Below are 12,565 nucleotides of genomic sequence, written 5' to 3' on the forward strand. Positions count from 1 at the left end.
AATAAGGAAAATGATATGGTCCCTGTTCCTCGTAGTGTTGAAATGTACTGGGCTGGTCATTCACGTGTCATTGACTCATTCACAGAATATCGGATGTTTGCTAGGAGCCAGGCACTGTGCTGGGTGGTGGGGATAACACGTTGAATAAGATAAGTTTGCTCTTAGATGGCTCAGATAGTTGGGAAAACTGAATGTAGCTTCTGCGATTTGATTTGCTACAGGTGTGATGATGGAGTGGGATCAGGAGGGGATAGGGAGGAGGGGACCTGTCCTGCCTCGGTGGGGCAGGAAAAGCATCAGAATGGAGGTGACACTGGGGCTGAGCCTTTTAAAGCTGAGTAGATCGTCTGCTTTCTATAAAGCACAGATGAGAATCAGACACAGAGGAGTTCATGTTTTCTCCTTTTCTCTTTTCAATTATCATAATAGAAAATGACAACAGCAACAACACTAACAAAGTGAGATTTCACAGATACATTTTTACATCTTTTAAGGTTAGATATTTTTAATCAAAAGAGCACAGCAAAATCCTACATTAAGAAAGAGTCTTCACTGTAGAAAAGTCAGTGATCGCATGGCAAAACCAGGTGCTTGGGTAGCAAAGGACTCCAAGAATAGTTAAAATACCTTTTATGAAGTCAACTGGTTACATTTACAAGTTGACCATGAAAACATAAGTAAGACACAGAAACATTTCCAATGCTCTCGGCATGAAGAACTGGTATCTGGAGAGCAGCAAGTTACAATAATAAGGTTTCTGCAAAAGATTAAATAGTATAAAGAATATTAGTATGCCTTCAACTGGCGGAAATAGGACTGGGCACATGGAAAAAGGTCAGAAATAAGAGAAGTTGCAGATTTGCTCAAAGGTTGCTACCCAGCACTCCCATGCCTACCCCCTTCCTAAGCTCTTCCCCAAGCATGCTCCTCAGATGCATTGGTGAGGGGCCAGGTCCCTGGAGGTCCCAGAGACACAAAGTTAAAGGTAGGGAAAAGTTCAGCCCCACACTCCCATCCACTTTGTAGGGCTTTCTCCCTCCAGTGTGGGGTCCCCACAAATGCCCAAGATGGTGGAAACAGTCACATGGATTTCTAAAAGACCCATATGACATGCTGGGAGTTCCAGATCACTGTCCTCAGCTGGCATTATCTGAACTCAGGGCAGTGACCATGATCACTGCTGCTGCTCAGAAGAGCTTTGATTTACTCAATGACCCACAAATGGGGAAAAGTAGAAAGCAGGCATAGTTTTAGAATCAGAGATAGGATGGCCCAGCGCAGGGTCCCCTGACCTCGGCACTATTGGCATTTTGGGGCTGGATAATTCTTATTTGTGGGGGGCTGCCCTGTGCATTGTAGGATGTTCGGTGGCATCCCTGGCCTCCACTTATGAAACGCCAATAGCAGCCCCCACCAAGCTGTGAGAATCAAAAATGTCTCCGGGTATTGCTGATGGCCCCCAGCCCTTCCTTGAGAATGACTGGCCTCATGAAAGCCACCACTAAGTCTCCTAGTGAAAACTTGATAGTTAGGTGTCCTGGGCTCAAGACCTCTGTCTCCTGAAAAGCTCCACCTGGCAACCTCCCAAGCCTCTCAGAGACTCAGTTTCCTCAAGTTAAAAGGTTGGAAGCTCCCTTCTGCCAGCGTATAGAACCCTTGTCAGAACCATCTGCATTGTTGGGACAATGCTTCGAATGGCAAACGCGGTAATGTGGTGTGGTTCTTTAAGAAACTGGCAGAAAGACAGCCAGTGAGACAGATACAGGGGACACAGGGGTGTTGCTTAGCCACGTGGACGGGGCTCAGTGTGGAGTGGGCTCTGATTCCCCCAATAATTGAGGCCTGCAAATTCCCTGAAATATGCTGTGCACATCTGTCAGGATTTATTTCCAAGGCAGAATGGGGCTCAAACCTCCTCTCGGGGAGGCTAGAAACCAGCCTGAAAAAGGACCCAAGAGCAGATGATAGCTTTGCCAAATGTCTGGATGCAGCCATCTGGGCAGGTGCGAGGCTGCCGCCATGGTCAAAAGACCCACATCCGGAATCCCCCGGCGACCGCACCACCTGTGCAGCCTCTCCAAGGGCCAATGTCCACGTCATTCTCTGCTCTTTTCTATCTTGATAATAAATGCATGACTTCTACAGTGACTCAGAACCCACTATACGCTTTTATTTCAAAATTCGTGGAGTCAATTTTGTGTACTTTTTGGCTCTTCCATTCTGCTTCTGGCAGTAACTGTTTTCTCACTCTGGGGAGTCTTTTATCGTCTTCAGTCATGATGATTTGCATTGTTTTGCCCTTTGTCACTTTCCCTTCTCCTCACAAAGAAACCCAGTAAATGCCCAAGGTCTGATCTCAGAAGGACGTGCTGGGAATGCGTGGTGCTGTGATGATTCTGGTTATCCAGATTTTTCAGGGAGGTCCCTTTTCCTGCTTGGAAGCTGTGGGCTCTGTCCTCTGGGTTCTCTGTACTCAGTTCAACCACCTTCTCCTCCATCCCTCTCAGTGAGTGACCATGGTCAGGGGCCTGTGGAGTGGGCCAGAGTGGGAGGGGCTGGGGCAGGTGAACATAGAACATTCAGGCTCTGGCTGTTCCCTTTGGCTCCCTGAGCAGAACTCCCTGGGCCTCCCTGTCATAGCAGCTCAGCCCAACCCTGGCACTTTCTCAGGGACAATCACTGGGCATCTGCCAGGACGAAGCAAAGCGGGCTGGTGGCAGCTGCGGCGAGCACAACCCACCTTGGGGCTGGAGCAGGTAATCCCGGGCAAGCCCTTTGTTTCCCACCAAACGCACAACGTGCTAGACCACAGACCCCTGGGCCAGGCGCCCAGACACTTGTCAGCTCTCCACTAATTTTCCACATGGCCTCAGCTGCTCTCCCCGAAAAACTAAAGGTCTCGATTAGATGCTCTCTAAAGCCTCTTATCACTGTGAGGTTCTGAAACTGATAAATCCATGTGCACTTCTGCCTGCCCCTTTCCTGGACTTACACTTGAACGTGGCAATCTGGCTACAAGCTCTTCAGGACCAAACATCAACCCCAGCCTCCGAGGCCCCGTATCCCGAGATGGTCCATTCCAGGGGGATCACCCTGGTAGGCGTGGATGCAGGGTGCCTCTAGAGCTGACAGAACTGGGTCTGAATCACAGCTCCTTAGCTGTGAGCAATCAGCCCTGGCCTCAGTTTTCTCCACAGAAAAATGCTACAGTAATTAATGTGCATCTCTCTGCATCCTCATTCCTGCCCCCAGGGGCAATTTGAGAAGTAAATGAGATACAAATAGAGCAACAAAAAGATGTGCAAAACAGGCACCAGTAAGAATAATAACTGTAATAATATTACTGCTAATAATGAAAGCAGATGATGCTTCTGAAGAAGGAGAGTGCCATTTGTTCTGCAGGGATCAGGCAGCAGCGCTGACAACAGACAGACTCCACTGAGCCTCTTCGGTCTCCAGGGACCCATTTCAGGATACGCCAGAGTGGTCTGGCCAGCCTCCAAGCCTTCCAGCTGAACCGGGGCTGGAAAAGCGTCTGCTGCCTTTCCAGCAAAATGCTGCTGCCCTTCCTCCCATCTTTTCTCCCTCAGATCCTGGGGGATCTGAAAGGAGACAGAATCATTTCTCTCTGGGGGTTAGAGTGGAGCAGGGAGTCTTATATGCCTCTTGACCTTGATTTCATGGGAAAGGGGAAGGACAGCGTTGGCTTGGAGTAGGAAGAGCTGCGCCATCATCCTGCCTGGGTCCCAGGCCTGGCTACAGCGGCATCTGGCCTCTTCTCAACCACTCACAACCTCACAAAGCAGCAAGTTGCTCTTTTTTTTTTTTCCTTTTTCTTTTTTTGTTTTTTTTTTGAGACAGAGTCTCGTTCTGTTGCCCAGGCTGGAGTGCAGTGGTGCGATCTTAGCTCACTGCAGCCTCCGCCTCCTGGTTCAAGCAATTCTCCTGTTTCAGCCTCCTTAGTAGCTGGGATTACAGGCACATGCCACCATGTCTGGTTAATTTTTGTATTTTTTGTAGAGACAGGGTTTCACCATGTTGGCCAGCCTGGTCTCGAACTCCTGTCCCTGCCCGCCTCGGCCTCCCAAAGTGCTGGGATTACAGGCGTGAGTCACTGCGCCCAGCCTAAGTTGCTCTTTTGAATCACCTAATTGCTTGTAGAGGAGCAATGGAGGGGCACACAAAGGGGCAAGCACAGAGAACATTCCAGAAAATGCAGGACCCTTTCTCTAAGGCACAGCTATTTAACAGGCAACCCCACCCAGGGAGAAGCCAGTACAGAGGCCCCAGCTAGAGTCTGAACGAGGATGATCCCTCTCCCCTGTCCTGGGGAGCCTGGGGTCACCTTGCAGAACAAGATAGTCCCAGGACTCTGACTCTGCACTTCTGGCTGCAGTGAGCCTCTTTCTATGTGTGGGTGCTTCTGTTGGGCTCCTGGGTGTTGGCCAGGGAGGGTCCCCTTCTGCTTGCATCCCAAGAAAACCAGTCTCTGGGAGCTTCACTGGGGCCTTCCAAGGAGACTTGAGTTCAGTCTTAAAGAAGGGAGCAGGCCTTGGGGATCGACACCCCTGAAATCTGGGCAGAGAGAGAGCACTGGGAGGGAGGTTGAGCACGTTCCACTCTGAGAACAGTCAGGGGCCTGTGGAAGCCAGAGCTGGCCCAGGCCACACCATGACGGGTATCTTGAGAAACAGTCTCTGCAGATTCAGGGCTTGGTGTAAATGTGCCCTGGAAGTGCCACCCAGTCACAGAAGGCAGTACAGTGTGGCAGAAAGAGCCTGGCTTTAAAGCCCAACTTCCCAGGTTCAAATCCTAGCTCGTCACTTTCATGCTTTGTGACCTCAGGAAGGCGACTTCACTCCTCTGAGCCTCTGGTTCCTCATCTGTGCACTGGGGTGCTGATGCTGCGTGGTGATTGTAAGGAGTTAGTGTGCACGCAAGTCTAGTGGCACCTGGACACAAAACTCAAGCAGTGAGGAACGGCATCTTTTTCCCCTTTCCGGACTGCTAAGACGGACCCCTACTGAGGCAGGAGGGAGAGTGCAGCTCGCTGTGGCCAGAAATCCATCCTTTGCTCCTTAATCAGACACTAATGGGCACATCTATCTTTATTGTTATTTGAGAGATGGTGGTAAAAAAAAGAAACCATAGGAGACCAAGATGGGGCAACCCCGAGGAAGTCACTGTAATCTGTAATGCCGAGTGGTCGAGGCCTCCAATGCCCTGGACCATCTACTGTTCTGACACTGAAAAGGGAGAGAGGCTTGAAAACTGAATTTAACTGACATTTATGTTAGGGCTGGAGGCTGCGGGGCCTCCATAGGGAAAACTCCGCAGCCAGAAGCACCCGGTGCCTGGGCTGCTGGAGTCCTCTTCAGAGCTGGAAGCCATCCTTTTCTCCTGCCTTCTCCGCAGCACACACAGAACCCTGTCTCCCGACTGCCATCTCTATGGGCCATTTGGAGGCCAGGGAGCTGCCTCCTGCATCTTTACAGGGGTCAGGCCCTCCTAGGGATGTGGGGCCGGAGGGGAGATTTGAGCATGTGGGGCAGAGTGACTCCATGAGGACGTCAAGCAACCCCGCCTTGGCTTTGGGCTTCTCGTCTTGGGTTTTCTCATGGAGACATCTATCTGTTAAAGATCTTGCTTATGGGGCAGACCTGGGGTTTGATGGAGAGAGACTTGCTGGAGACACAGCCATCTACGCACACTGCAGCTAACTCCCCAGCCCAGCCTCCGCCCTGTCAGTGATTCCAGGAATTCCAGGCAGGTGGTCCAGTCCCTTCTCCCTCATTGCCAAGGGTCAGTTTCTTTTGCACCCATGACCTCCCCTTAAGCTGATGCACTGGCAGGTGATATACGGCAGCAGTGACGGACGTGATCAGTAAGAACTGGCAGCCATGAGCAGGCACTGTCTGGAGCCAGGCTGGTAATCCCATTATCATGGCAGCTTCCAGGGAAGAGTGCCGCTTCTGGACAACTAAGACGTCCCTTTGCCTGTCATCAAGAACACTCATTTCTCCAGAGACCACAGTGGCAAGTCCAGCTTTCTTGTAATTGTCCCTAAATATACGTGAGAGCTTCCTAACCAGCTTTTTAAGTTTCTCCATAACCAGCCTTTTAAGTTTCTCCACCACAGAGGGTGTTATTGACACAGTTTTTCTGTTTTTGCAGTGTATAGAGTGAGGAGAAAGCCTCTCTGGGCCTAGAAGTGAGTGAGCCCCCTTCTGGGACCTTTCCCACTCTATCTGCACTGGGAGGCTGCCTTGGGAAAGGAGGGTGGGGGTGGGGGTGGGTCCTGTGCAATAAGATTTCCTCATGAAGAAAGAAAAGTGTGCCCTTCTCTCTGGTTTTTGCTTGGAAGCTTCCTCATTTGCCAGGACCCCAGATGCTGATTTTTCAGAATTTAAGGAAGTGGCTTGGACAGAAGCACTTTCACAGCTTCAGGAGAATGCACGGTATCCACACTGAGTGTCAAGGACGGGTATCTGAGCGGCCTGCCAATCTTGCACCCACCTTCAAGATGCCTGGACATTCTCCTGAGGGCAGCTTCTCAGCAGCCTCCTCAGGGAAGTGCTTAGTTGGGGCAGAGAGCGCAGTGAGCTGAGAGTGAGGACACATCTTTCTGTTCCGCATCCTCCACGAACCTGCCTGGTGACCACAAGCAAATCACCCCCCTTTCTGACCCATCCGTTGAATAATTCAGTGGACATGAATCTTGTTCATCTTTAAAATTCCACGATTCCTCAGAGAAGAAACATCATCCTCATGTGGATGGCCTGAAGAGTCCACTGCCTGGCAGATCTAGCTCTAAAGACGTCCTCTCCTCTTCTTAAAAAGAAGAGAAAGTCTGACCAGGAGATAAAAACCACCACCAACACCCCCAGAAACCCTACCCTATTACCAGTAACCCCCCGGCCCTGGGTGTCCCGGTGCACTTGGGTCCTGGAAGGGACCGGGTGTCTCGTGACAAAGGTGCCATTTCAAAGTCAAATTAGGAACATCCAATGGCCCTACTAGATGGCCAAGGGACTGAATGTGAAACCAGAATTGGGTCAGGAACACTGAAATTCTGAGGGCTGCTCTTGCCCCAGCACCCGACGCCCTAGGTTCGATAAGTTTGCATAAAAACAAGACACACGAGTGATTATTTACCACCAGCAAGCGATCACCAAAACCTTGTCTATATTTTAAACCTAACTAGCTGTCCCATCTGGTTTCCTGTTCCTGGAATGCAGTTTCAAGGATCCCCAATCTTCCCTTTGAAGGCCTTGCCCTGTCATGCCTCTAGGGGTGGGAGACCCATACTTCCATGTCTTCTGACTCAGCTTGACCACAACGTGGGATATTTGAAATCAGGGCTGCTGGGGGGAAATTCCAGAAGGACGGCCGCTGCCCCTGGTCAAAACTCCTGGTTCTAGAACACAGGAGAAGCCAAAGGCCAACAGCAAGTCAGAGCTACGTGCCAAGCCTCACCCCATGGTGGTGCAGGGTGTGCCATCCTCAGAAGGTGAAGGCATACACCACGCCCACCACCACGATGTTCCCCAGCGTGGCTATGATGGCAATCCATAGCAACACGGCGTCATTGGAGGACCGAGGAGGATCTTCCGGCTGGCCCTGGCCGTTGGCGGCCGCGTGGACATTGGCAGAGGAGTTAAACAGGGAGTACTCGGTGCTGAAGTCCTCATTGGGCGAGTCCATGAAAGCTCCTCCCATCATGGGCAGCTGCGAAGAAGGAGAGAGAGAATTATCCAGGGCCGTGGGGGCTTGGGCAGATGTGCCCTGCAAAAGGGAAGTGGCCTGGTCAAACGACCCCACATGAAGCTACGACCTCTACTGCACCTGCAAAATGGGGCTTTGCTTTTGTGGTTTTATAATTGATGGTAATCTATAAAAATTAGTGTTCACAGCAGCCTTTTGAGGCAGATGTTCTCATGCCCACACTACTATGAAAGCATCAAGGAACTCACCCAATAGCTAGCTGGTGACTCACCAGGACTCACAGCAACCCCTCCAGCCATTCCCTTCCCCCGATGCCAGGCTCCTCCATAACAATATGGGTTGTAAAATGCCTTCATTCCTCTTCTAATTTTAAAAATAATATATGCTTAGCATAGAACCCTAAGAAAATATAAAACAGGATAAACGAGAATCATGATCCCACCACATAATCACTGCTAACATTTTGATAGTTTTTCTTTCCAATCTTTTTTTCCTCTGTGTGTGTGTGTGTGTGTGTGTGTGTGTGTGTGCGTGTATGACAGAGAGAAAAAGAGACAGAGACAGAGAGAAAACACATTTAAACGTGTTTTTAATCCCTGTTTCAAAATGGCCATCAAAATTCCATTTTAACAATTGTGTATTATTCTATCACGAACAGAAGCCACAGTTTAACCACTCCCCTAGAGTTGGAGATTTAGCAATTTCCACTTTTCCTATGAAAAATAATGCACTGATCAACATCCTTGTACATGCATTAGCATGTACATGCATCCTTGTGTACACATTGTTATTTATTAGGGCAGACTCCCAGACACACAATTTCTGAGTCAATGAGTATGAACATTGTATACCTTCCAGTGGATAGGAACAAATACCCCAGAAGAGTGACCCTAATTCCCACCGCCCGTGCCGCACATCACTGCACATGGGATGCCAGAATGTTTGCATTCATGGATCAGAACTTCCTATTTCTGTTTTTAAAGGTTCTCTGCTGCTCAGACTTCAGGTGGGAGGTGGGGTGCTCCAAGAGAGGGGGTGATCCTAGACACAGCAGTGAAGAGGAGGCCCCTCCCTGCCCCAGCCCAGGAGGCCCATGTCCAGGCTTCCCAGGCCCTCTCCAGAGGCAGAATGTGCATGTGCATTCCCAGGCTGGCACTGACACCTATTTGTCCCATAATCAATGTTTCTTGAAGGGAACATTGAAGTGAATGAACATGACACAGTGACGCCTGCATTGGATGCACAGTTACTGAGCACCGCATGAGACAGTATTCTGTGCGGAGCTTCTGCTATGGTCACGGGCTGCACCAGAGATATTAAAATACTGTCAATCATTCAGCTATCCTGGTGGAGGCTAATACTGCAACCCCATTTTACAGATGGATAAGCAGAGGTCAAGGCCATAGCACTAATCTGTGGTGGTGTCAGGGTTGAGCGCCACGAGTGTCTGACTGTGAGCCCAGGCACTCCTGGCTCTGCATGCAGCCCCATGGGCTTCAGGGTCAGGCTCCTGGAACATTAGAGGCACACAGATGCCTGGGCAGCTGCTGCTCAGAAGCTCTCTGGCCTGCCTTGAGTCTCAGTGGCCTCCTCTTAAAGGATGACCGTTACCAGGTCACCAGGTGGCCCTTGAGCATCTGCTTCTGATGGGCTCCTGCCAGGAGGCACTTGGCACCTGTATTCTTAACATGGTGCTGTCCTTGAGGGGATGGAACAGGGCAGCTGTTGACCTAGAGAGTGCAGTGACTGGAAGGGACTGCTATGGGGCTCAGGGCAGGCCAGGCGCAATTTCCGAATGGGGGCTGCAGGTTACCATGCTGTGTTCACCCCTCGAGGGGTACATTTTTATGTAAGTACTTCTTATGCTAAAAATACAATTATAAGTGGAAATAAAAGAACTGCAGGTCAGATGGGGTGTGGGTGCATCAGACACATGCCAGCCTAATGGGAGGCTTCCCCTTCCCCAGGCAACATTATCGGGGCCTTTGCCCAGCCTGTCCACAACAGAAGGCCTCCCAGGCTAAGGTAAAGCCGCCAACATTTGCTGGAGGCCTTTTGGAAAGCAGGCTCAGTGTGAGAGAAGCTGTGCTTTTTTCCTCTTGGGCATGACGGGGGCTGCGGGGGCTTGTTCTGCCCCCACATCCCCCCGCGACCCCTGCCAGATTCCCAGGAATTAATCAGCGTTCTTGTCCCTTCCCACTCATTGCTTCTTGTCTCTCCTCCCTCACCAGGCCCATGCTGCTGGGTGCTCAGACAGACGCCTCCCTGGAATTCACGCATGGGATCTGAGCCACTCTCCCACCCTATGGAGCTCTCTGGGCATATGTCCTGTCTCTCTCCTCTCTTTAGGGCACATGTCAATAAGATGAGTATTTTCATCCAAAACACTGGGGAAAGAGGAAGGGAATCCGGACAGAGCCTTTTGTAGGGCTCCCGCCAACCAGGTCATCCGGTGGCCCTTGAGCACCTGCTTCCGATGGGCTCCTGCCAGGAGGCACTCGGCACCTGTATTCCTAACATTCCTGCCAAACGGATCAGGGTGATGCCCTCCAGCCTCTGCACCCCTCACTTCTCTGCCTCCCTGCAGGTATTTATTTAATAGGTTTGCATGTCAGTTTCCTGTTGCTGCTGTGACTAATTACCACAAGCACAGTGGCTGAAAACAACACTAATTTATCATACAGTTTCAGAGATCTCACTAGACTAAAATGGAAATGTTGGCAGAGCTGCACTCCTTCTGGAGGCTCTAGGGGACAATCTGTTTTCTCGCCTTTCTCAGCTTCTAGAGGCTGCCCACATTCCTGGGCTTATGGCTGGGCTCATGGGCCCTTCCTCCATCTCCAAAGCCAGCAGTATAACGTCTTCCAATCTCTCTCATCTTCCAATCTCTCTTTCATCTTCCAGCCTTGCTCTTAGAAGGACCCTTGTGATGACATTGAGCCTCCCTGGCTAATCCAGGCCACTCCTACCATCTCAAAATCTTTAACTTAATCACACCTGCAAAGTCCCTTTGGCCATGAACAGTAATCCATACACAGGTTCTAGGGGTTAGGACGTGGACATTCTTGGTGGAGGCATCATTCTGCTGACCATCCCCCAGACTTCTGTTCCAGAAAGGAGTCGGGATGGTGTGCATAACTGGATGTCCACCTCCCATTAGACAGAGAACTCTTGAAGGCAAGGATATGGTCTACTCATCACAAACCCCCTCAGCCCCATCCTTAACATACAGAAAAAGTGACAAGTAAAACCATGAGGAATTAATGAATTTGAAATCAACAGGAGGGCTCCCCACCGGTGGTACTTCACAAACCCCAATCCTGGGGCTCCCAGCTGTGGGACAGGCCTCATGGGGAGTCCCCTTTGCCCTGCCCCTGTGGTGGGAGCTCAGAACTGCCAGAGAGGATGGTTAGTGTGGGACGGATTCTGCTGTCTCAGAGCGTGGGAAATGAGGGTGGGTTCTGGTGTCAGAAAGGCTCGGGGGTGAATCCTGCTTTGCCACATATGGTGGATCTTGGGTGAGTTACTTACCCACTTGCCTCAATTTCCCTTCTGTAAGTAATGAAGAGAATGCAGTCCAACCAGCAAGATTGTTGCAAGCAGTGAATAAGATCATGTATAAGAAAGCATGGCCCAAGACAGTTACACAACAATTACCAATATTCCTTCGCTCTGTTGTCCTTGTAGGACAGTATCAAATGCATCTCTTATCCAGCTGCTTAAGCTAAAGTGAGGAAATCAGGAACACGGCATTTCTGGTCATGTGCTTTTTGTGTGATCGATAACCAGATACTCATTTTCAGTTGTCAGCAGATGGCCGCCCATGCCCCCAATGTGTGCTGAGACAGGTGGCTGAGAGGTGCTCCAAAGCTGGTCAGCCCTGTTGCTCTATCCGTCTGTCTCGGGTTTGTTGGTTTTATTTTGTTTTGATATTTCTTTTTTCCTTGTAAAATAGGTTCTAAATGGAGAGTGCTGAGTTAGACATAAAAATAACTTCCAACAGCAGAATTCCGTGACTCAAAAACAAGAAGTCAGTCTCAATTCCATCATTTGAAAGTTACAAAAATTTGATCAGGAGCTGGCTTGTGGTCAGCATGAGGGGTGTTGGCTGAGGTCATCCTGGAAGCAGGTGGTGAGAGAATGTCACTCTCAAAGCCCGCCCGACCAGCTCCAGTTTACTTTTAGCCACTTTTAAAGATGCCCTTCTGGTGGCACACCACTGCTGGAAGCGAGCAATGGAGCTTTCTCACGCCAGTGGGCAAGGGTGGCCACTGGCCTTCAGAGAATGGGATTCTTGGATGAGGTTTTGACTCAGAGCAGATTTGGGGGTGTGAGCCTAACCTTAAACCCTAGAAAAGCTACCGTGCAGAAGACAGAGTGGCTTAGGGGGCAGAACAAGAAAACTAGTCTCCTCTTGCTGAGTTAGACACTGGCAACCAGGACAACACAGGGTGACCTGGGGGGTGATGGGGGGCTTGCTTCCCTATCAGAGGAGATATTCACGTCAAGATTAGAAAAAGAAACAACAACAAAAAAACATTTCTTGGCCGGGTGCGGTGACTCATGCTTGTAATTCCAGCACTTTGGGAGGCCAAGGTGGGAGGATTGCTTGAGGCTACAAGTTCAAGATCAGTCTGGGTAACGTAGTGAGACTCCATCTCTACAAAATATAAAAAAAATTAGTGGGGTGTGGTGGTGCACACTTGTGGTCCCAGCTACTAGGGAGGTTGATGTGGGAGGGTCGCCTGAGCCCAGGAAATCAAGGCTGCAGTGAGGTCTGATGGCAACACTGCATTCCAGTCTGGGTGCCAGCGAGACCCTGTCTCAAAAAAACGAAAAC

At 50.2% G+C, this 12,565-nt stretch overlaps 1 protein-coding gene across 2 annotated transcripts in view; it reads right to left on the reverse strand.

Annotated features, from left to right (window-relative positions):
* Positions 1-385: 385 nt before the first annotated feature.
* Positions 386-12,565, reverse strand: part of CUNH14orf132 (chromosome unknown C14orf132 homolog) — a 55,871-nt gene continuing 43,691 nt past the window's right edge. For both annotated transcript variants that reach the window (XM_032179517.2, XM_058429658.1), the window contains exon 2: positions 386-7,728. In XM_032179517.2, the coding sequence (XP_032035408.1) occupies positions 7,504-7,728 (225 nt within the window). In that variant the 3' untranslated portion in view covers positions 386-7,503. The remainder of the gene's footprint in view (positions 7,729-12,565) is intronic.

This window comes from Hylobates moloch, unplaced genomic scaffold, assembly GCF_009828535.3.
Source record: "Hylobates moloch isolate HMO894 unplaced genomic scaffold, HMol_V3 SCAFFOLD_16, whole genome shotgun sequence".
Classification (NCBI taxonomy): Eukaryota; Metazoa; Chordata; class Mammalia; order Primates; family Hylobatidae; genus Hylobates; species Hylobates moloch.